General features: G+C 42.3%; 1 protein-coding gene across 1 annotated transcript in view; it reads right to left on the bottom strand.

The window, feature by feature from the left end:
- Positions 1–23,653, bottom strand: part of LOC128638133 (gastrula zinc finger protein XlCGF66.1) — a 72,330-nt gene that overhangs the window by 35,273 nt on the left and 13,404 nt on the right. The window contains exon 3 of the mRNA XM_053689996.1: positions 15,670–15,780. Coding sequence (XP_053545971.1) covers positions 15,670–15,780 — 111 coding nt within the window. The remainder of the gene's footprint in view (positions 1–15,669; positions 15,781–23,653) is intronic.

The following is a 23,653-nucleotide window of genomic DNA, read 5'->3' as shown; positions in this document are numbered from 1 at the left end:
ATTAATAATCATCTGCTACATGTACTGAGTGTCACACACGTATCACTAGAGACCTCCTGTATAGTCACATTAATAATCATCTGCTACATGTACTGAGTGTCACACACGTATCACTAGAGACCTCCTGTATATTGTCACATTAATAATCATCTGCTACATGTACTGAGTGTCACACACGTATCACTAGAGACCTCCTGTATATTGTCACATTAGTAATCATCTGCTACATGTACTGAGTGTCACACACGTATCACTAGAGGACCTCCTGTATATTGTCACATTAATAATCATCTGCTACATGTACTGAGTGTCACACACGTATCACTAGAGACCTCCTGTATATTGTCACATTAATAATCATCTGCTACATGTACTGAGTGTCACACAGGTATCACTAGAGACCTCCTGTATATTGTCACATTAATAATCATCTGCTACATGTACTGAGTGTCACACACGTATCACTAGAGACCTCCTGTATATTGTCACATTAATAATCATCTGCTACATGTACTGAGTGTCACACACGTATCACTAGAGACCTCCTGTATATTGTCACATTAATAATCATCTGCTACATGTACTGAGTGTCACACACGTATCACTAGAGACCTCCTGTATATTGTCACATTAGTAATCATCTGCTACATGTACTGAGTGTCACACACGTATCACTAGAGACCTCCTGTATATTGTCACATTAATAATCATCTGCTACATGTACTGAGTGTCACACACGTATCACTAGAGACCTCCTGTATATTGTCACATTAATAATCATCTGCTACATGTACTGAGTGTCACACACGTATCACTAGAGACCTCCTGTATATTGTCACATTAGTAATCATCTGCTACATGTACTGAGTGTCACACACGTATCACTAGAGACCTCCTGTATATTGTCACATTAGTAATCATCTGCTACATGTACTGAGTGTCACACACGTATCACTAGAGACCTCCTGTATATTGTCACATTAATAATCATCTGCTACATGTACTGAGTGTCACACACGTATCACTAGAGACCTCCTGTATATTGTCACATTAATAATCAGCTGCTACAGGTAGCTGAGTGTCACACACGTATCACTAGAGACCTCCTGTATATTGTCACATTAATAATCATCTGCTACATGTACTGAGTGTCACACACGTATCACTAGAGACCTCCTGTATATTGTCACATTAATAATCATCTGCTACATGTACTGAGTGTCACAACACGTATCACTAGAGACCTCCTGTATATTGTCACATTAATAATCATCTGCTACATGTACTGAGTGTCACACACGTATCACTAGAGACCTCCTGTATATGTCACATTAATAATCATCTGCTACATGTACTGAGTGTCACACACGTATCACTAGAGACCTCCTGTATATTGTCACATTAATAATCATCTGCTACATGTACTGAGTGTCACACACGTATCACTAGAGACCTCCTGTATATTGTCACATTAATAATCATCTGCTACATGTACTGAGTGTCACACACGTATCACTAGAGACCTCCTGTATATTGTCACATTAATAATCATCTGCTACATGTACTGAGTGTCACACACGTATCACTAGAGACATCCTGTATATTGTCACATTAATAATCATCTGCTACATGTACTGAGGTTTCACACACGTATCACTAGAGACCTCCTGTATATTGTCACATTAAAAATCATCTGCTACATGTACTGAGTGTCACACACGTATCACTAGAGACCTCCTGTATAGTCACATTAATATCATCTGCTACATGTACTGAGTGTCACACACGTATCACTAGAGACCTCCTGTATTGTCACATTAATAATCATCTGCTACATGTACTGAGTGTCACACAGTATCACTAGAGACCTCCTGTATATTGTCACTTAATAATCATCTGCTACATGTACTGAGTGTCACACACGTATCACTAGAGACCTCCTGTATATTGTCACATTAATAATCATCTGCTACATGCACTGAGTGTCACACACGTATCACTAGAGATCCTGTATATTGTCACATTAATAATCATCTGCTACATGTACTGAGTGTCACACACGTATCACTAGAGACACATCCTGTATATTGTCACATTAATAATCATCTGCTACATGTACTGAGTGTCACACACGTATCACTAGAGACCTCCTGTATATTGTCACATTAATAATCATCTGCTACATGTACTGAGTGTCACACACGTATCACTAGAGACCTCCTGTATATTGTCACATTAGTAATCATCTGCTACATGTACTGAGTGTCACACACGTATCACTAGAGACTCCTGTATAGTCACATTAATAATCATCTGCTACATGTACTGAGTGTCACCACGTATCACTAGAGACCCTGTATATTGTCACATTAATAAATCATCTGCTACATGTACTGAGTGTCACACAGTATCACTAGAGACCTCCTGTATATTGTCACATTAATAATCATCTGCTACATGTACTGAGTGTCACACACGTATCACTAGAGACCTCCTGTATATAGTCACATTAATAATCATCTGCTACATGTTACTGAGTGTCACACACGTATCACTAGAGACCTCCTGTATATTGTCACATTAATAATCATCTGCTACATGTACTGAGTGTCACACACGTATCACTAGAGACCTCCTGTATATTGTCACATTAATAATCATCTGCTACATGTACTGAGTGTCACACACGTATCACTAGAGACCTCCTGTATATTGTCACATTAATAATCATCTGCTACATGTTCTGAGTGTCACACACGTATCACTAGAGACCTCCTGTATAGTCACATTAATAATCATCTGCTACATGTACTGAGTGTCACACACGTATCACTAGAGCCTCCTGTATATTGTCACATTAATAATCATCTGCTACATGTACTGAGTGTCACACAGGTATCACTAGAGACCTCCTGTATAGTCACATTAATATCATCTGCTACATGTACTGAGTGTCACACACGTATCACTAGAGACCTCCTGTATATTGTCACATTAATAATCATCTGCTACATGTACTGAGTGTCACACACGTATCACTAGAGACATCCTGTATATTGTCACATTAATAATCATCTGCTACATGTACTGAGTGTCACACAGGTATCACTAGAGACCTCCTGTATATTGTCACATTAATAATCATCTGCTACATGTACTGAGTGTCACACGACGTATCACTAGAGACCTCCTGTATATTGTCACATTAATAATCATCTGCTACATGTACTGAGTGTCACACACGTATCACTAGAGGACCTCCTGTATATTGTCACATTAATAATCATCTGCTACATTACTGGAGTGTCACACACGTGATCACTAGAGACCCTCCTGTATATAGTCACATTAATAATCATCTGCTACATGTACTGAGTGTCACACACGTATCACTAGAGACCTCCTGTATTTGTCACATAAATAATCATCGCTACATGTACTGAGTGTCACACACGTATCACTAGAGACCTCCTGTATATTGTCACATTGAATAATCAGTCTGCTACATGTACTGAGTGTCACACCACGTATCACAAGAGACCTCCTGTATATTGTCACATTAATAATCATGCTGCAACATGTACTGAGTGTCACACACGTATCACTAGAGACCTCCTGTATATTGTCACATTAATAATCATCTGCTACATGTACTGAGTGTCCACACACGTATCACTAGAGACCTCCTGTATATTGTCACATTAATAATCATCTGCTACATGTACTGAGTGTCACACACGTATCACTAGAGACCTCCTGTATATTGGTCACATTAATAATCATCTGCTACATGTACTGAGTGTCACACACGTATCACTAGAGACCTCCTGTATATTGTCACATTAATAATCATCTGCTACATGTACTGGTGTCACACACGTATCACTAGAGACCTCCTTTATATTGTCACATTAATAATCATCTGCTACATGTACTGAGTGTCACACACGTATCACTAGAGACCTCCTGTATATTGTCCACATTAGTAATCATGCTGCTACATGTACTGAGTGTCCACACACGTATCACTAGAGACCTCCTGTATATTGTCACATTAATAATCATCTGCTACATGTACTGAGTGTCACACACGTATCACTAGAGACCTCCTGTATATGGTCACATTAATAATCATCTGCTACATGTACTGAGTGTCACACACGTATCACTAGAGACCTCCTGTATATTGTCACATTAATAATCATCTGCTACATGTACTGAGTGTCACACACGTATCACTAGAGACCTCCTGTATATAGTCACATTAATAATCATCTGCTACATGTACTGAGTGTCACAACACGTATCACTAGAGACCTCCTGTATATTGTCACATTATAATCATCTGCTACATGTACTGAGTGTCACACACGTATCACTAGAGACCTCTGTATATTGTCACATTAATAATCATCTGCTACATGTACTGAGTGTCACACACGTATCACTAGAGACCTCCTGTATATTGTCACATTAGTAATCATCTGCTACATGTATGAGTGTCACACACGTATCACTAGAGACCTCCTGTATATAGTCACATTAATAATCATCTGCTACATGTACTGAGTGTCACACACGTATCACTAGAGACCTCCTGTATATTGTCACATTAATAATCATCTGCTACATGTACTTGAGTGTCACACACGTATCACTAGAGACCTCCTGTATATTGTCACATTAATAATCATCTGCTACATGTACTGAGTGTCACACTCGTATCACTAGAGACCTCCTGTATATTGTCACATTAATAATCATCTGCTACATGTACTGAGTGTCACACACGTATCACTAGAGACCTCCTGTATATTGTCACATTAATAATCATCTGCCTACATGTACTGAGTGTCACACACGTATCACTAGAGACCTCCTGTATATTGTCACATTAGTAATCATCTGCTACATGTACTGAGTGTCACACACGTATCACTAGAGACCTCCTGTATATTGTCACATTAATAATCATCTGCTACATGTACTGAGTGTCACACACGTATCACTAGAGACCTCCTGTATATTGTCACATTAATAATCATCTGCTACATGTACTGAGTGTCACACACGTATCACTAGAGACCTCCTGTATATTGTCACATTAATAATCATCTGCTACATGTACTGAGTGTCACACACGTATCACTAGAGACCTCCTGTATATTGTCACATAAAATCATCTGCTACATGTACTGAGTGTCACACACGTATCACTAGAGACCTCCTGTATATTGTCACATTAGTAATCATCTGCTACATGTACTGAGTGTCACACACGTATCACTAGAGACCTCCTGTATAGTCACATTAATAATCATCTGCTACATGTACTGAGTGTCACACACGTATCACTAGAGACCTCCTGTATATAGTCACATTAATAATCATCTGCTACATGTACTGAGTGTCACACAGGTATCACTAGAGACCTCCTGTATTGTCACATTAGTAATCATCTGCTACATGTACTGAGTGTCACACACGTATCACTAGAGACCTCCTGTATATTGTCACATTAATAATCATCTGCTACATGTACTGAGTGTCACACAGGTATCACTAGAGACCTCCTGTATATTGTCACATTAGTAATCATCTGCTACATGTACTGAGTGTCACACACGTATCACTAGAGACCTCCTGTATATTGTCACATTAATAATCATCTGCTACATGTACTGAGTGTCACACACGTATCACTAGAGACCTCCTGTATATTGTCCCATTAATAATCATCTGCTACATGTACTGAGTGTCACACACGTATCACTAGAGACATCCTGTATATTGTCACATTAGTAATCATCTGCTACATGTACTGAGTGTCACACACGTATCACTAGAGACCTCCTGTATAGTCACATTAATAATCATCTGCTACATGTACTGAGTGTCACACACGTATCACTAGAGACCTCCTGTATATTGTCACATTAATAATCATCTGCTACATGTACTGAGTGTCACACACGTATCACTAGAGACCTCCTGTATAGTCACATTAATAATCATCTGCTACATGTACTGAGTGTCACACACGTATCACTAGAGACCTCCTGTATATTGTCACATTAATAATCATCTGCTACATGTACTGAGTGTCACACACGTATCACTAGAGACCTCCTGTATATTGTCACATTAATAATCATCTGCTACATGTACTGAGTGTCACACACGTATCACTAGAGACCTCCTGTATATTGTCACTTATTAATCATCTGCTACATGTACTGAGTGTCACACACGTATCACTAGAGACCTCCTGTATATTGTCACATTAATAATCATCTGCTACATGTACTGAGTGTCACACACGTATCACTAGAGACCTCCTGTATATTGTCACATTAATAATCATCTGCTACATGTACTGAGTGTCACACACGTATCACTAGAGACCTCCTGTATATAGTCACATTAATAATCATCTGCTACATGTACTGAGTGTCACACACGTATCACTAGAGACCTCCCTGTATATTGTCACATTAATAATCATCTGCTACATGTACTGAGTGTCACACACGTATCACTAGAGACCTCCTGTATATTGTCACATTAATAATCATCTGCTACATGTACTGAGTGTCACACACGTATCACTAGAGACCTCCTGTATATTGTCACATTAATAATCATCTGCTACATGTACTGAGTGTCACCACGTATCATAGGACCTCCTGTATATTGTCACATTAATAATCATCTGCTACATGTACTGAGTGTCACACACGTATCACTAGAGACCTCCTGTATATAGTCACATTAATATCATCTGCTACATGTACTGAGTGTCACACACGTATCACTAGAGACCTCCTGTATATTGTCACATTAATAATCATCTGCTACATGTACTGAGTGTCACACACGTATCACTAGAGACCTCCTGTATGTCACATTAATAATCATCTGCTACATGTACTGAGTGTCACACACGTATCACTAGAGACCTCCTGTATATTGTCACTTAGTAATCATCTGCTACATGTACTGAGTGTCACACACGTATCACTAGCGAGACCTCCTGTATATTGTCACATTAATAATCATCTGCTACATGTACTGAGTGTCACACACGTATCACTAGAGACCTCCTGTATATTGTCACATTAATAATCATCTGCTACATGTACTGAGTGTCACACACGTATCACTAGAGGACCTCCTGTATATTGTCACATTAATAATCATCTGCTACATGTACTGAGTGTCACACACGTATCACTAGAGACCTCCTGTATATTGTCACATTAATAATCATCTGCTACATGTACTGAGTGTCACACACGTATCACTAGAGACCTCCTGATATTGTCACATTAATATCATCTGCTACATGTACTGAGTGTCACACACGTATCACTAGAGACCTCCTGTATATTGTCACATTAATAATCATCTGCTAATGTACTGAGTGTCACACAGTATCACTAGAGACCTCCTGTATATTGTCACATTAATAATCATCTGCTACATGTACTGAGTGTCACACACGTATCACTAGAGACCTCCTGTATATTGTCACATTAGTAATCATCTGCTACATGTACTGAGTGTCACACACGTATCACTAGAGACCTCCTGTATATTGTCACATTACATAATCATCTGCTACATGTACTGAGTGTCACACCCAGTATCACTAGAGACCTCCTGTATAGTGTCACATTAATAATCATCTGCTACATGTACTGAGTGTCACACACGTATCACTAGAGACCTCCTGTAATATTGTCACATAAAATAATCATCTGCTACATGTACTGAGTGTCACACACGTATCACTAGAGACCTCCTGTATATTGTCACATTAATAATCATCTGCTACATGTAATGAGTGTCACACACGTATCACTAGAGACCTCCTGTATATTGTCACATTAATAATCATCTGCTACATGTACTGTGTGTCACACACGTATCACTAGAGACATCCTGTATATTGATCACATTATTAATCATCTGCTACATGTACTGAGTGTCACACACGTATCAATAGAGACCTCCCTGTATATAGTCACATTAATAATCATCTGCTACATGTACTGAGTGTCACACACGTATCACTAGAGACCTCCTTTATATTGTCACATTAATAATCATCTGCTACATGTACTGAGTGTCACACACGTATCACTAGAGACCTCCTGTATATTGTCACATTAATAATCATCTGCTACATGTACTGAGTGTCACACACGTATCACTAGAGACCTCCTGTATATTGTCACATTAATAATCATCTGCTACATGTACTGAGTGTCACACAGGTATCACTAGAGACCTCCTGTATATTGTCACATTAATAATCATCTGCTACATGTACTGAGTGTCACACACGTATCACTAGAGACCTCCTGTATATTGTCACATTAATAATCATCTGCTACATGTACTGAGTGTCACACACGTATCACTAGAGACCTCCTGTATATAGTCACATTAATAATCATCTGCTACATGTACTGAGTGTCACACACGTATCACTAGAGACATCCTGTATATTGTCACATTAGTAATCATCTGCTACATGTACTGAGTGTCACACACGTATCACTAGAGACCTCCTGTATAGTCACATTAATAATCATCTGCTACATGTACTGAGTGTCACACACGTATCACTAGAGACCTCCTGTATATAGTCACATTAATAATCATCTGCTACATGTACTGAGTGTCACACACGTATCACTAGAGACCTCCTGTATATTGTCACATTAATAAATCATCTGCTACATGTACTGAGTGTCACACACGTATCACTAGAGACCTCCTGTATATTGTCACATTAATAATCATCTGCTACATTGTACTGAGTGTCACACACGTATCACTAGAGACCTCCTGTATATTGTCACATTAATAATCATCTGCTACATGTACTGAGTGTCACACACGTATCACTAGAGACCTCCTGTATATTGTCACATTAATAATCATCTGCTACATGTACTGAGTGTCACACACGTATCACTAGAGACCTCCTGTATATTGTCACATTAATAATCATCTGCTACATGTACTGAGTGTCACACACGTATCACTAGAGACCTCCTGTATATTGTCACAATTAATAATCATCTGCTACATGTACTGAGTGTCACACACGTATCACTAGAGACCCCTCTGTATATTGTCACATTAATAATCATCTGCTACATGTACTGAGTGTCACACACCGTATCACTAGAGACCCCCTGTATAGTGTCACATTATAATCATCTGCTACATGTAATGAGTGTCCCACACCATCAGCTATCACTAGAGTCCTCCTGTATATTGTCACATAATAATCATCTGCTACCTTGTACTGGAGTGTCACACACGTATCACTAGAGACCTCCATGTATATTTTCACATTAATAATCATCTGCTACATGTACTGAGTGTCCACACACGTATCACTAGAGACCCTCCTGGTATATTGTCACATTAATATCATCTGCTACATGTACTGAGTGTCACACACGTATCACTAGAGACCTCCTGTATATTGTCACATTAAGTAATCATCTGCTACATGTACTGAGTGTCCACACACGTATCACTAGAGACCTCACTGTAATTGTCACATTAATAATCATCTGCTACATGTACAGAGTGTCACACACGTATCACTAGAGACCTCCTGTATATTGTCACATTAATAATCATCTGCTACATGTACTGAGTGTCACACACGTATCACTAGAGACCTCCTGTATATTGTCACATTAATAATCATCTGCTACATGTACTGAGTGTCACACACGTATCACTAGAGACCTCCTGTATATTGTCACATTAGTAATCATCTGCTACATGTACTGAGTGTCACACACGTATCACTAGAGACCTCCTGTATATTGTCACATTAATAATCATCTGCTACATGTACTGAGTGTCACACACGTATCACTAGAGACATCCTGTATATTGTCACATTAGTAATCATCTGCTACATGTACTGAGTGTCACACACGTATCACTAGAGACCTCCTGTATATTGTCACATTAATAATCATCTGCTACATGTACTGAGTGTCACACACGTATCACTAGAGACCTCCTGTATATTGTCACATTAATAATCATCTGCTACATGCACTGAGTGTCACACACGTATCACTAGAGACCTCCTGTATATTGTCACATTAATAATCATCTGCTACATAGTACTGAGTGTCACACAACGTATCACTAGAGACCTCCTGTATATTGTCACATTAATAATCATCTGCTACATGTACTGAGTGTCACACACGTATTCACTAGAGACCTCCTGTATATTGTCACATTAATAATCCATCTGCTACATGTACTGAGTGTCACACAGTATCACTAGAGACCTCCTGTATATTGTCACATTAATAATCATCTGCTACCATGTACTGAGTGTCACACACGTATCACTAGAGACCTCCTGTATATTGTCACATTAATAATCATCTGCTACATGTACTGAGTGTCACACACGTATCACTAGAGACCTCCTGTATATTGTCACATTAGTAATCATCTGCTACATGTACTGAGTGTCACACACGTATCACTAGAGACCTCCTGTATATTGTCACATTAATAATCATCTGCTACATGTACTGAGTGTCACACACGTATCACTAGAGACCTCCTGTATATTGTCACATTATTAATCATCTGCTACATGTACTGAGTGTCCACACACGTATCACTAGAGACCTCCTGTATATGTCACATTAATAATCATCTGCTACATGTACTGAGTGTCACACACGTATCACTAGAGACCTCCTGTATATTGTCACATTAATAATCATCTGCTACATGTACTGAGTGTCACACACGTATCACTAGAGACCTCCTGTATATTGTCACATTAATAATCATCTGCTACATGTACTGAGTGTCACACACGTATCACTAGAGACCTCCTGTATATGTCACATTAGTAATCATCTGCTACATGTACTGAGTGTCACACACGTATCACTAGAGACCTCCTGTATATTGTCACATTAATAATCATCTGCTACATGTACTGAGTGTCACACACGTATCACTAGAGACCTCCTGTATATAGTCACATTAATAATCATCTGCTACATGTACTGAGTGTCACACACGTATCACTAGAGACCTCCTGTATATTGTCACATTAATAATCATCTGCTACATGTACTGAGTGTCACACACGTATCACTAGAGACCTCCTGTATATTGTCACATTAATAATCATCTGCTACATGTACTGAGTGTCACACACGTATCACTAGAGACCTCCTGTATATTGTCACATTAATAATCATCTGCTACATGTACTGAGTGTCACACACGTATCACTAGAGACCTCCTGTATATTGTCACATTAAGTAATCATCTGCTACATGTACTGAGTGTCACACACGTATCACTAGAGACCTCCTGTATATTGTCACATTAATAATCATCTGCTACATGTACTGAGTGTCACACACGTATCACTAGAGACCTCCTGTATATTGTCACATTAATAATCATCTGCTACATGTACTGAGTGTCACACACGTATCACTAGAGACCTCCTGTATATTGTCACATTAATAATCATCTGCTACATGTACTGAGTGTCACACACGTATCACTAGAGACCTCCTGTATATAGTCACATTAATAATCATCTGCTACATGTACTGAGTGTCACACACGTATCACTAGAGACCTCCTGTATATTGTCACATTAATAATCATCTGCTACATGTACTGAGTGTCACACACGTATCACTAGAGACCTCCTGTATATTGTCACATTAATAATCATCTGCTACATGTACTGAGTGTCACACACGTATCACTAGAGACCTCCTGTATATTGTCACATTAATAATCATCTGCTACATGTACTGAGTGTCACACACGTATCACTAGAGACCTCCTGTATATTGTCACATTAATAATCATCTGCTACATGTACTGAGTGTCACACACGTATCACTAGAGACCTCCTGTATATTGTCACATTAATAATCATCTGCTACATGTACTGAGTGTCACACACGTATCACTAGAGACCTCCTGTATATTGTCACATTAATAATCATCTGCTACATGTACTGAGTGTCACACACGTATCACTAGAGACCTCCTGTATATTGTCACATTAATAATCATCTGCTACATGTACTGAGTGTCACACACGTATCACTAGAGACCTCCTGTATATTGTCACATTAATAATCATCTGCTACATGTACTGAGTGTCACACACGTATCACTAGAGACCTCCTGTATATTGTCACATTATTATCATCTGCTACATGTACTGAGTGTCACACACGTATCACTAGAGACCTCCTGTATATAGTCACATTAATAATCATCTGCTACATGTACTGAGTGTCACACACGTATCACTAGAGACCTCCTAGTATATTGTCACATTAGTAATCATCTGCTACATGTACTGAGTGTCACACACGTATCACTAGAGACCTCCTGTATATTGTCACATTAATAATCATCTGCTACATGTACTGAGTGTCACACACGTATCACTAGAGACCTTCCTGTATATTGTCACATTAGTAATCATCTGCTACATGCACTGAGTGTCACACACGTATCACTAGAGACCTCCTGGTATATTGTCACATTAATAATCATCTGCTACATGTACTGAGTGTCACACACGTATCACTAGAGACCTCCTGTATTTGTCACATTAATAATCATCTGCTACATGTACTGAGTGTCACACACGTATCACTAGAGACCTCCTGTATATTGTCACATTAATAATCATCTGCTACATGTACTGAGTGTCACACACGTATCACTAGAGACCTCCTGTATATTGTCACATTAATAATCATCTGCTACATGTACTGAGTGTCACACACGTATCACTAGAGACCTCCTGTATAGTCACATTAATAATCATCTGCTACATGTACTGAGTGTCACACACGTATCACTAGAGACCTCCTGTATATTGTCACATTAATAATCATCTGCTACATGTACTGAGTGTCACACACGTATCACTAGAGACCTCCTGTATATAGTCACATTAATAATCATCTGCTACATGTACTGAGTGTCACACAGGTATCACTAGAGACCTCCTGTATATTGTCACATTAATAATCATCTGCTACATGTACTGAGTGTCACACACGTATCACTAGAGACCTCCTGTATATTGTCACATTAATAATCATCTGCTACATGTACTGAGTGTCACACACGTATCACTAGAGACCTCCTGTATATTGTCACATTAATAATCATCTGCTACATGTACTGAGTGTCACACACGTATCACTAGAGACCTCCTGTATATTGTCACATTAATAATCATCTGCTACATGTACTGAGTGTCACACACGTATCACTAGAGACCTCCTGTATATTGTCACATTAATAAACAAGTGCTACATGTACTGAGTGTCACACACGTATCACTAGAGACCTCCTGTATATTGTCACATTAATAAACAAGTGCTACATGTACTGAGGGTGATGGGAGTGACATTTAGAAATAAACTGGGGGTTAGTAGTTTAGATTGAGAAGAAAAATGCATGTGCACACCCAGCCATACTAATACATCCTGTCATCTGTATGAAAGAGCAGCAATTATATGTGTTGTCATTGTTTTCAAAGGGAAATGTTACACAAAAGGTTCTTACACTGAAACTAATACAGCGATATGTGGAACTCCTGCTGATGCTCATTGTCTAATGGTGACCTCCTGCTGATGCTCATTGTCTAATGGTGACCTCCTGCTGATGCTCATTGTCTAATGGTGACCTCCTGCTGATGCTCATTGTCTAATGGTGACCTCCTGCTGATGCTCATTGTCTAATGGTGACCTCCTGCTGATGCTCATTGTCCACTGGTGACCTCCTGCTGATGCTCATTGTCCACTGGTGACCTCCTGCTGATGCTCATTGTCCACTGGTGACCTCCTGCTGATGCTCATTGTCTAATGGTGACCTCCTCCTGATGCTCATTGTCTAATGGTGACCTCCTGCTGATGCTCATTGTCCACTGGTGACCTCCTGCTGATGCTCATTGTCCACTGGTGACCTCCTGATGATGCTCATTGTCTAATGGTGACCTCCTGATGATGCTCATTGTCTAATGGTGACCTCCTGATGATGCTCATTGTCTAATGGTGACCTCCTCCTGATGCTCATTGTCTAATGGTGACCTCCTCCTGATGCTCATTGTCTAATGGTGACCTCCTCCTGATGCTCATTGTCTAATGGTGACCTCCTGCTGATGCTCATTGTCTAATGGTGACCTCCTGCTGATGCTCATTGTCCACTGGTGACCTCCTGCTGATGCTCATTGTGCAATGGTGACCTCCTGCTGATGCTCATTGTGCAATGGTGACCTCCTGCTGATGCTCATTGTGCAATGGTGACCTCCTGCTGATGCTCATTGTGCAATGGTGACCTCCTGCTGATGCTCATTGTGCAATGGTGACCTCCTGCTGATGCTCATTGTGCAATGGTGACCTCCTGCTGATGCTCATTGTGCAATGGTGACCTCCTGCTGATGCTCATTGTGCAATGGTGACCTCCTGCTGATGCTCATTGTCTAATGGTGACCTCCTGCTGATGCTCATTGTCTAATGGTGACCTTCTGCTGATGCTCATTGTGCAATGGTGACCTCCTCCTGACGCTCATTGTCTAATGGTGACCTCCTCCTGATGCTCATTGTCTAATGGTGACCTCCTCCTGATGCTCATTGTCTAATGGTGACCTCCTCCTGATGCTCATTGTCTAATGGTGACCTCCTGATGCTCATTGTCTTATGGTGACCTCCTCCTGATGCTCATTGTCTAATGGTGACCTCCTCCTGATGCTCATTGTCTAATGGTGACCTCCTGCTGATGCTCATTGTCTAATGGTGACCTCCTGCTGATGCTCATTGTCCACTGGTGACCTCCTGCTGATGCTCATTGTGCAATGGTGACCTCCTGCTGATGCTCATTGTGCAATGGTGACCTCCTGCTGATGCTCATTGTGCAATGGTGACCTCCTGCTGATGCTCATTGTGCAATGGTGACCTCCTGCTGATGCTCATTGTGCAATGGTGACCTCCTGCTGATGCTCATTGTGCAATGGTGACCTCCTGCTGATGCTCATTGTCTAATGGTGACCTCCTGCTGATGCTCATTGTCTAATGGTGACCTTCTGCTGATGCTCATTGTGCAATGGTGACCTCCTCCTGACGCTCATTGTCTAATGGTGACCTCCTCCTGATGCTCATTGTCTAATGGTGACCTCCTCCTGATGCTCATTGTCTAATGGTGACCTCCTCCTGATGCTCATTGTCTAATGGTGACCTCCTGATGCTCATTGTCTTATGGTGACCTCCTCCTGATGCTCATTGTCTAATGGTGACCTCCTGATGACGCTCATTGTCTAATGGTGACCTCCTGATGACGCTCATTGGCTGATGTTTGACTCATATTAATGCTCTTTGGTTGACGGTATTAGTTTCAGGTAAAATGAAGACAGATTAGACATCACAATATGTTTCGGCTGCTCTTCCATAAGAAGGACAGACTGTTTTTGAGCACATGGTCTGTTTAATGCTCTTGACCATCCCAGGTTTTCCATACCTCCCCATCACCTCAGGCCACGTCTGTGTTGCTGGCACATGCAGTTGCGAGGTATTAGTAGACCCCCCCCCCAGCAGTCCTCACCTCTCCCGTCAACAGCGAGATGATCTGCAGGCTGTGATGTATGATTCTCTTGGTCATTTTCTTGTCAGAGTTCAGTATCAGCGATTTAGTCAGATGTCGTAACGCTGACACCTACGAGACAGTGAGATAGAAAAGAGCAATCAACCTAGTAAGTAAGGCACGGTAGGAGTATTGTTACTAGACGCCACAGCACCGCTCTATTTGTTCTTATGCTTGTGACCAGTATAACTACCCACCAATAGGGATGTGCGAGTGTCCTTATCAGCCACTAACCAGCTGCACAGACAAACAACTTTATTTAAACCATTGCATACAAAGAATTCTTGTTAACATGTTTAAAACAGATCTTTCTAGTGTCATTGTACCTATTACCAGGAGGGTAATTGGCCGAATCAGACTACTTACTGCTAGTGCTGAATACAAATATACAGTGAGCAAGTCTGGCTACAAGTGAGAGGAATTAAACCAGTGCCTAGAAGAGGAGGGCTTACAAATGTTATCTGTACGACTGGGTATTATATGACGAACAAATGGTACCTGTACGACTGGGTAACGGCACAAATTATAGGCCAAACAAAACGGTACCTGTGCGACTGAGTAAAGGCACATATTATAAGCCAAACAAATGGTACCTGTACTACTGGGTAACAGCACATATTATAGAACAAAGGGTACCTGTACGACTGGGTAACGGCACATATTATAGGTCAAACGGTACATATTAAAGGCCAAACAAACAGTACCTGTACGAATGGTTAACTGCACATATTATAGGCCAAACAAACGGTACATGTATGACTGGGTAACGGCACATATTATAGGCCAAACGGACGGTACCTGTATGACTGGGTAACGGCACATATAATAGGCCAAACGGTACCTGTACGACTGGGTATAAACAGGCCAAACGGTACCTGTACTACTACGTATTATAGGCCAAACAAACGGTACCTGTACGACTGGGTAACGGCACATATTATAGGTCAAACAAACGGTACCTGTACGACTGGGTAACAGCACATATTATAGGCCAAACAAACGGTATCTGTACGACTGGGTAAAGGCACATATTATAGGCCAAACAAACGGTACCTGTACGACTGGGTAACAGCACATATTATAGGCCAAACGGTACCTGTACGACTGGGTAACAGCACATATTATAGGCCAAACGATACCTGTATGACTGTAACAACACATATTATAGGCTAAACAAACGGTACCTGTATGACTGGGTAACGGAACATATTATAGGCCAAACAAATGGTACCTGTAAGACTGGGTAACGGCACATATTATAGGCCAAACAAACGGTACCTGTACGACTAGGTATTATAGGCCAAACGGTACCTGTACGACTGGGTAACGGCACATCTTATAGGCCAAACTGTACCTGTACGACTGGGTAACGGCACATGCTAGGCCCTAAAAAGACAACTACTAGCCTCCGCAAGCTACTACTGGTACCTGTACGACTGGGTATAATAGACCAAACGGTACCTGTATGACTGGGTAACGGCACATATTATAAGTCAAACAAACGGTACCTGTACGACTAGGTATTATAGGCCAAACGGTACCTGTACGACTGGGTAACGGCACATCTTATAGGCCAAACTGTACGACTGGGTAACGGCACATGCTAGGCCCTAAAAAGACAACTACTAGCCTCCGCAAGCTACTACTGGCCTGGGAAGACCTCCTGCTTGGTAGGAGCTGCTGCAGAAGTAGCAGCTCCTACCAACTGCTTGACTGGACAGATAGCTGCTCTCCAAATTGCATGGCTCTGCCTGCCTCCCCCCCCCCCTGAAAACGGTCCCCTCCTTCCCCCCGCCCCTGCACTCCGGAGACAGAAAGACGTGAAAGTACCTGGCTGATGCTGATTGCCCCTAGCTGCTACTGCATCTTCTAGGCCTGTATGACTAGGTTACGGCACATATTATAGGCCAAACGGTACCTGTACGACTGGGTAACGGCACATATTATAGGCCAAACAAACAGTACCTGTACGACTGGGTAACAGCACATATTATAGGCCAAACAAACAGTACCTGTACGACTGGGTAACGGCACATATTATAGGCCAAACAAACAGTACGACTGGGTAACGGCACATATTATAGGTCAAACAAACAGTACGACTGGTTAACGGCACATATTATAGGCCAAACAAACAGTACCTGTACGACTGGTTAACGGCACATATTATAGGCCAAACAAACAGTACCTGTACGACTGGGTAACGGCACATTTTATAGGCCAAATGGTACCTGTACGACTGGGTAACGGCACATATTATAGGCCAAACAAACTGTACGACTGGGTAATGGCACATAATATAGGCCAAACAAACGGTACCTGTACGACTGGGTAACGGCACATATTATAGGCCAAACGGTACCTGTATGACGACACATTTTATAGGCCAAACGGTACCTGTACGACTGGGTAACGGCACACATTATAGGCCAAACAAACGGTACCTGTACAACTGGGTATTATAGGCCAAACAGTACCTGTATGACTGGGTAACGGCACATATTATAGGCCAAACAAACAGTACCTGTACAACTGGGTAACGGCACATATTATAGGCCAAACAAACGGTACCTGTACGACTGGGTAACGGCACATGCTACGCCCTAAAAAGACAACTACTAGCCTCCGCAAGCTTACTACTGGCCAGAGAAGACCCCCTGCTTGCTGCTACTTCTGCAGCAGCTCCTACCAACTGCCTGACTGGACAGATAGCTGCTCTCCAAATTGCATGGCTCTGCCTCCTCCCCCCCCCCCCGAAAACGGCCCCCTCTTTCCCCCCGCCCCTGCACTCCGGAGACAGAAAGACATGAAAGCACCTGGCTGATGCTGATTGCCCCTAGCTGCTACTGGATCTTCTAGGCCTGTATGACTAGGTTACGGCACATATTATAGGCCAAACAAAACGGTACCTGTACGACTGGGTATAAATAGGCCAAACGGTACCTGTACGACTGTGTAACGACACATTATAGGCCAAACAAACGGTACTTGTACGACTGGGTATAATAGGCCAAACTGTACCTGTACGACTGGGTAACGGCACATATTATAGGCCAAACAAACGGTACCTGTACGACTGTGTAACGACACATATTATAGGCCAAACGGTACCTGTATGACTGGGTATTATAGGCCAAACAAACGGTACCTGTATGAGTGGGTATAATAGGCCAAATGGTACCTGTATGACTGGGTAACGGCACATATTATAGGCCAAACAAACAGTACCTGTATGACTGGGTAACGGCCCATATTATATGCCAAACAAACGGTACCTGTACGACTGGGTAACGGCACATATTATAGGCCAAACAAACGGTACCTGTACGACTGGGTAACGGCACATATTATAGGCCAAACAAACAGTACCTGTACGACTGGGTATTATAGGCCAAACGGTACCTGTACGACTGGGTATTATAGGCCAAACAAACGGTACCTGTACGACCGATTAACAGCACATATTAAAGGCCAAACAAAGAGTACCTGTACGAATGGGTAACGGCACATATTATAGGCCAAACGGTACCTATACGACTGTGTAACGACACATATTATAGGCCAAACGGTACCTGTACGACTGGGTATTATAGGCCAAACAAACGGTACCTGTACGACTGGGTATTATAGGCCAAACAAACGGTACCTGTACGACTGGGTAACGGCACATATTATAGGCCAAACAAACGGTACCTGTACGACTGGGTAACGGCACATATTATAGGCCAAACGGTACCTGTACAATTGGGTATTATAGGCCAAACAAACGGTACCTGTACGACTGGGTAACGGCACATATTATAGGCCAAACAAACGGTATCTGTACGACTGGGTAACGGCACATATTATAGGCCAAACAAACGGTATCTGTACGACTGGGTAACGGCACATATTATAGGCCAAACAAACGGTATCTGTACGACTGGGTAACGGCACATATTATAGGCCAAACAAACGGTACCTGTACGACTGGGTAACGGCACATATTATAGGCCAAACAAACGGTACCTGTACGACTGGGTAACGGCACATATTATAGGCCAAACAAACGGTACCTGTACGACTGGGTAACGGCACATATTATAGGCCAAACAAACGGTACCTGTACGACTGGGTAACAGCACATATTATAAGCCAAACAAATGGTACCTGTACGACTGGGTATTATAGGCCAAACGGTACCTGTACGACTGGGTATTATAGGCCAAACAAACGGTACCTGTACGACTGGGTATTATAGGCCAAACAAATGGTACCTGTACGACTGGGTATTATAGGCCAAACGGTACCTGTACGACTGGGTATTATAGGCCAAACAAACGGTACCTGTACGACTGGGTAACGGCACATATTATAGGCCAAACAAATGGTACCTGTACGACTGGGTATTATAGGCCAAACTGTACCTGTACGACTGGGTAACGGCACATGCTACGCCCTAAAAAGACAACTACTAGCCTCCGCAAGCTACTACTGGCCAGAGAAGACCCCCTGCTTGCTGCTACTTCTGCAGCAGCTCCTACCAACTGCCTGACTGGACAGATAGCTGCTCTCCAAATTGCTTGGCTCTGCCTCCCACCCCCCCCCGAAAACGGCCCCCTCTTTCCCCCTACCCCTGCACTCCGGAGACAGAAAGACGTGAAAGCACCTGGCTGATGCTGATTGCCCCTAGCTGCTACTGGATCTTCTAGGCCTGTATGACTAGGTTACGGCACATATTATAGGCCAAACAAAACGGTACCTGTACGACTGGGTATAAATAGGCCAAACGGTACCTGTACGACTGTGTAACGACACATTATAGGCCAAACAAACGGTACTTGTACGACTGGGTATAATAGGCCAAACTGTACCTGTACGACTGGGTAACGGCACATATTATAGGCCAAACAAACGGTACCTGTACGACTGTGTAACGACACATATTATAGGCCAAACGGTACCTGTATGACTGGGTATTATAGGCCAAACAAACGGTACCTGTATGAGTGGGTATAATAGGCCAAATGGTACCTGTATGACTGGGTAACGGCACATATTATAGGCCAAACAAACAGTACCTGTATGACTGGGTAACGGCCCATATTATATGCCAAACAAACGGTACCTGTACGACTGGGTAACGGCACATATTATAGGCCAAACAAACGGTACCTGTACGACTGGGTAACGGCACATATTATAGGCCAAACAAACAGTACCTGTACGACTGGGTATTATAGGCCAAACGGTACCTGTACGACTGGGTATTATAGGCCAAACAAACGGTACCTGTACGACCGATTAACAGCACATATTAAAGGCCAAACAAAGAGTACCTGTACGAATGGGTAACGGCACATATTATAGGCCAAACGGTACCTATACGACTGTGTAACGACACATATTATAGGCCAAACGGTACCTGTACGACTGGGTATTATAGGCCAAACAAACGGTACCTGTACGACTGGGTATTATAGGCCAAACAAACGGTACCTGTACGACTGGGTAACGGCACATATTATAGGCCAAACAAACGGTACCTGTACGACTGGGTAACGGCACATATTATAGGCCAAACGGTACCTGTACAACTGGGTATTATAGGCCAAACAAACGGTACCTGTACGACTGGGTAACGGCACATATTATAGGCCAAACAAACGGTATCTGTACGACTGGGTAACGGCACATATTATAGGCCAAACAAACGGTATCTGTACGACTGGGTAACGGCACATATTATAGGCCAAACAAACGGTATCTGTACGACTGGGTAACGGCACATATTATAGGCCAAACAAACGGTACCTGTACGACTGGGTAACGGCACATATTATAGGCCAAATAAACGGTACCTGTACGACTGGGTAACGGCACATATTATAGGCCAAACAAACGGTACCTGTACGACTGGGTAACGGCACATATTATAGGCCAAACAAACGGTACCTGTACGACTGGGTAACGGCACATATTATAGGCCAAACAAACGGTACCTGTACGACTGGGTAACAGCACATATTATAAGCCAAACAAATGGTACCTGTACGACTGGGTATTATAGGCCAAACGGTACCTGTACGACTGGGTATTATAGGCCAAACAAACGGTACCTGTACGACTGGGTATTATAGGCCAAACAAATGGTACCTGTACGACTGGGTATTATAGGCCAAACGGTACCTGTACGACTGGGTATTATAGGCCAAACAAACGGTACCTGTACGACTGGGTAACGGCACATATTATAGGCCAAACAAATGGTACCTGTACGACTGGGTATTATAGGCCAAACTGTACCTGTACGACTGGGTAACGGCACATGCTACGCCCTAAAAAGACAACTACTAGCCTCCGCAAGCTACTACTGGCCAGAGAAGACCCCCTGCTTGCTGCTACTTCTGCAGCAGCTCCTACCAACTGCCTGACTGGACAGATAGCTGCTCTCCAAATTGCTTGGCTCTGCCTCCCACCCCCCCCCCGAAAACGGCCCCCTCTTTCCCCCTACCCCTGCACTCCGGAGACAGAAAGACGTGAAAGCACCTGGCTGATGCCGATTGCCCCTAGCTGCTACTGGATCTTCTGGGCCTGTATGACTAGGTTACGGCACATATTATAGGCCAAACAAACGGTACCAGTACGACTGGGTATAATAGGCCAAACTGTACCTGTATGACTGGGTAACGGCACATATTATAGGCCAAACTGTACCTGTACGACTGGGTAACGGCACATATTATAGGCCAAACTGTACCTGTACGACTGGGTAACGGCACATATTATAGGCCAAACTGTACCTGTACGACTGGGTAACGGCACATATTATAGGCCAAACGGTACCTGTACGACTGGGTAACGACACATATTATAGGCCAAACGGTACCTGTATGACTGGGTATTATAGGCTAAACAAACGGTACCTGTACGACTGGGTATAATAGGCCAAATGGTACCTGTATGACTGGGTAACGACACATATTATAGGCCAAACAAACGGTACCTGTACGACTGGGTAACGGCACATATTATAGGCCAAAAAAATGGTACCTGTATGACTGGGTAACGGCACATATTATAGGCCAAACGTTACCTATAGGACTGTGTAACGACACATATTATAGGCCAAACGGTACCTGTACGACTGGGTATTATAGGCCAAACGGTACCTGTACGACTGGGTATTATAGGCCAAACGGTACCTGTACGACTGGGTATTATAGGCCAAACAAACGGTATCTGTACGACTGATTAACAGCACATATTAAAGGCCAAACAAAGAGTACCTGTACGACTGGGTAACAGCACATATTATAGGCCAAACAAACGGTACCTGTACGACTGGGTAACAGCACATATTAAAGGCCAAACAAAGAGTACCTGTACGAATGGGTAACGGCACATATTAAAGGCCAAACGGTACATGTACGACTGGGTAACAGAACATATTAAAGGCCAAACAAACAGTACCTGTACGACTGGGTAACAGCACATATTATAGGCCAAACAAACGGTATCTGTACGACTGGGTAACGGCACATATTATAGGCCAAACAAACGGTACCTGTACGACTGGGTAACGGCACATATTATAGGCCAAACGGTACCTGTACGACTGGGTATTAAAGGCCAAACAAACGGTACCTGTACGACTGGGTAACAGAACATATTAAAGGCCAAACAAACAGTACCTGTACGACTGGGTAACGGCACATATTATAGGGCAAATGGTATCTGTACGACTGGGTAACAGCACATATTATAGGCCAAACAAACGGTACCTGTACGACTGGGTAACAGCACATATTATAGGCCAAACAAACGGTACCTGTACAACTGGTTAACGGCACATATTATAGGCCAAACAAACAGTACCTGTACGACGAGGTAACGGCACATATTATAGGCCAAACAAACTGTGTACCAGCACACTAGGCATTGTGTAAATCAGGGGTTACTTCCC

The sequence above is a fragment of the Bombina bombina genome, chromosome 8 (genome assembly GCF_027579735.1).
Source record: "Bombina bombina isolate aBomBom1 chromosome 8, aBomBom1.pri, whole genome shotgun sequence".
NCBI lineage: Eukaryota > Metazoa > Chordata > Amphibia > Anura > Bombinatoridae > Bombina > Bombina bombina.
Note: the sequence above shows the minus strand (reverse complement) of the source record. Positions and strands in the feature narration are given on the sequence as shown.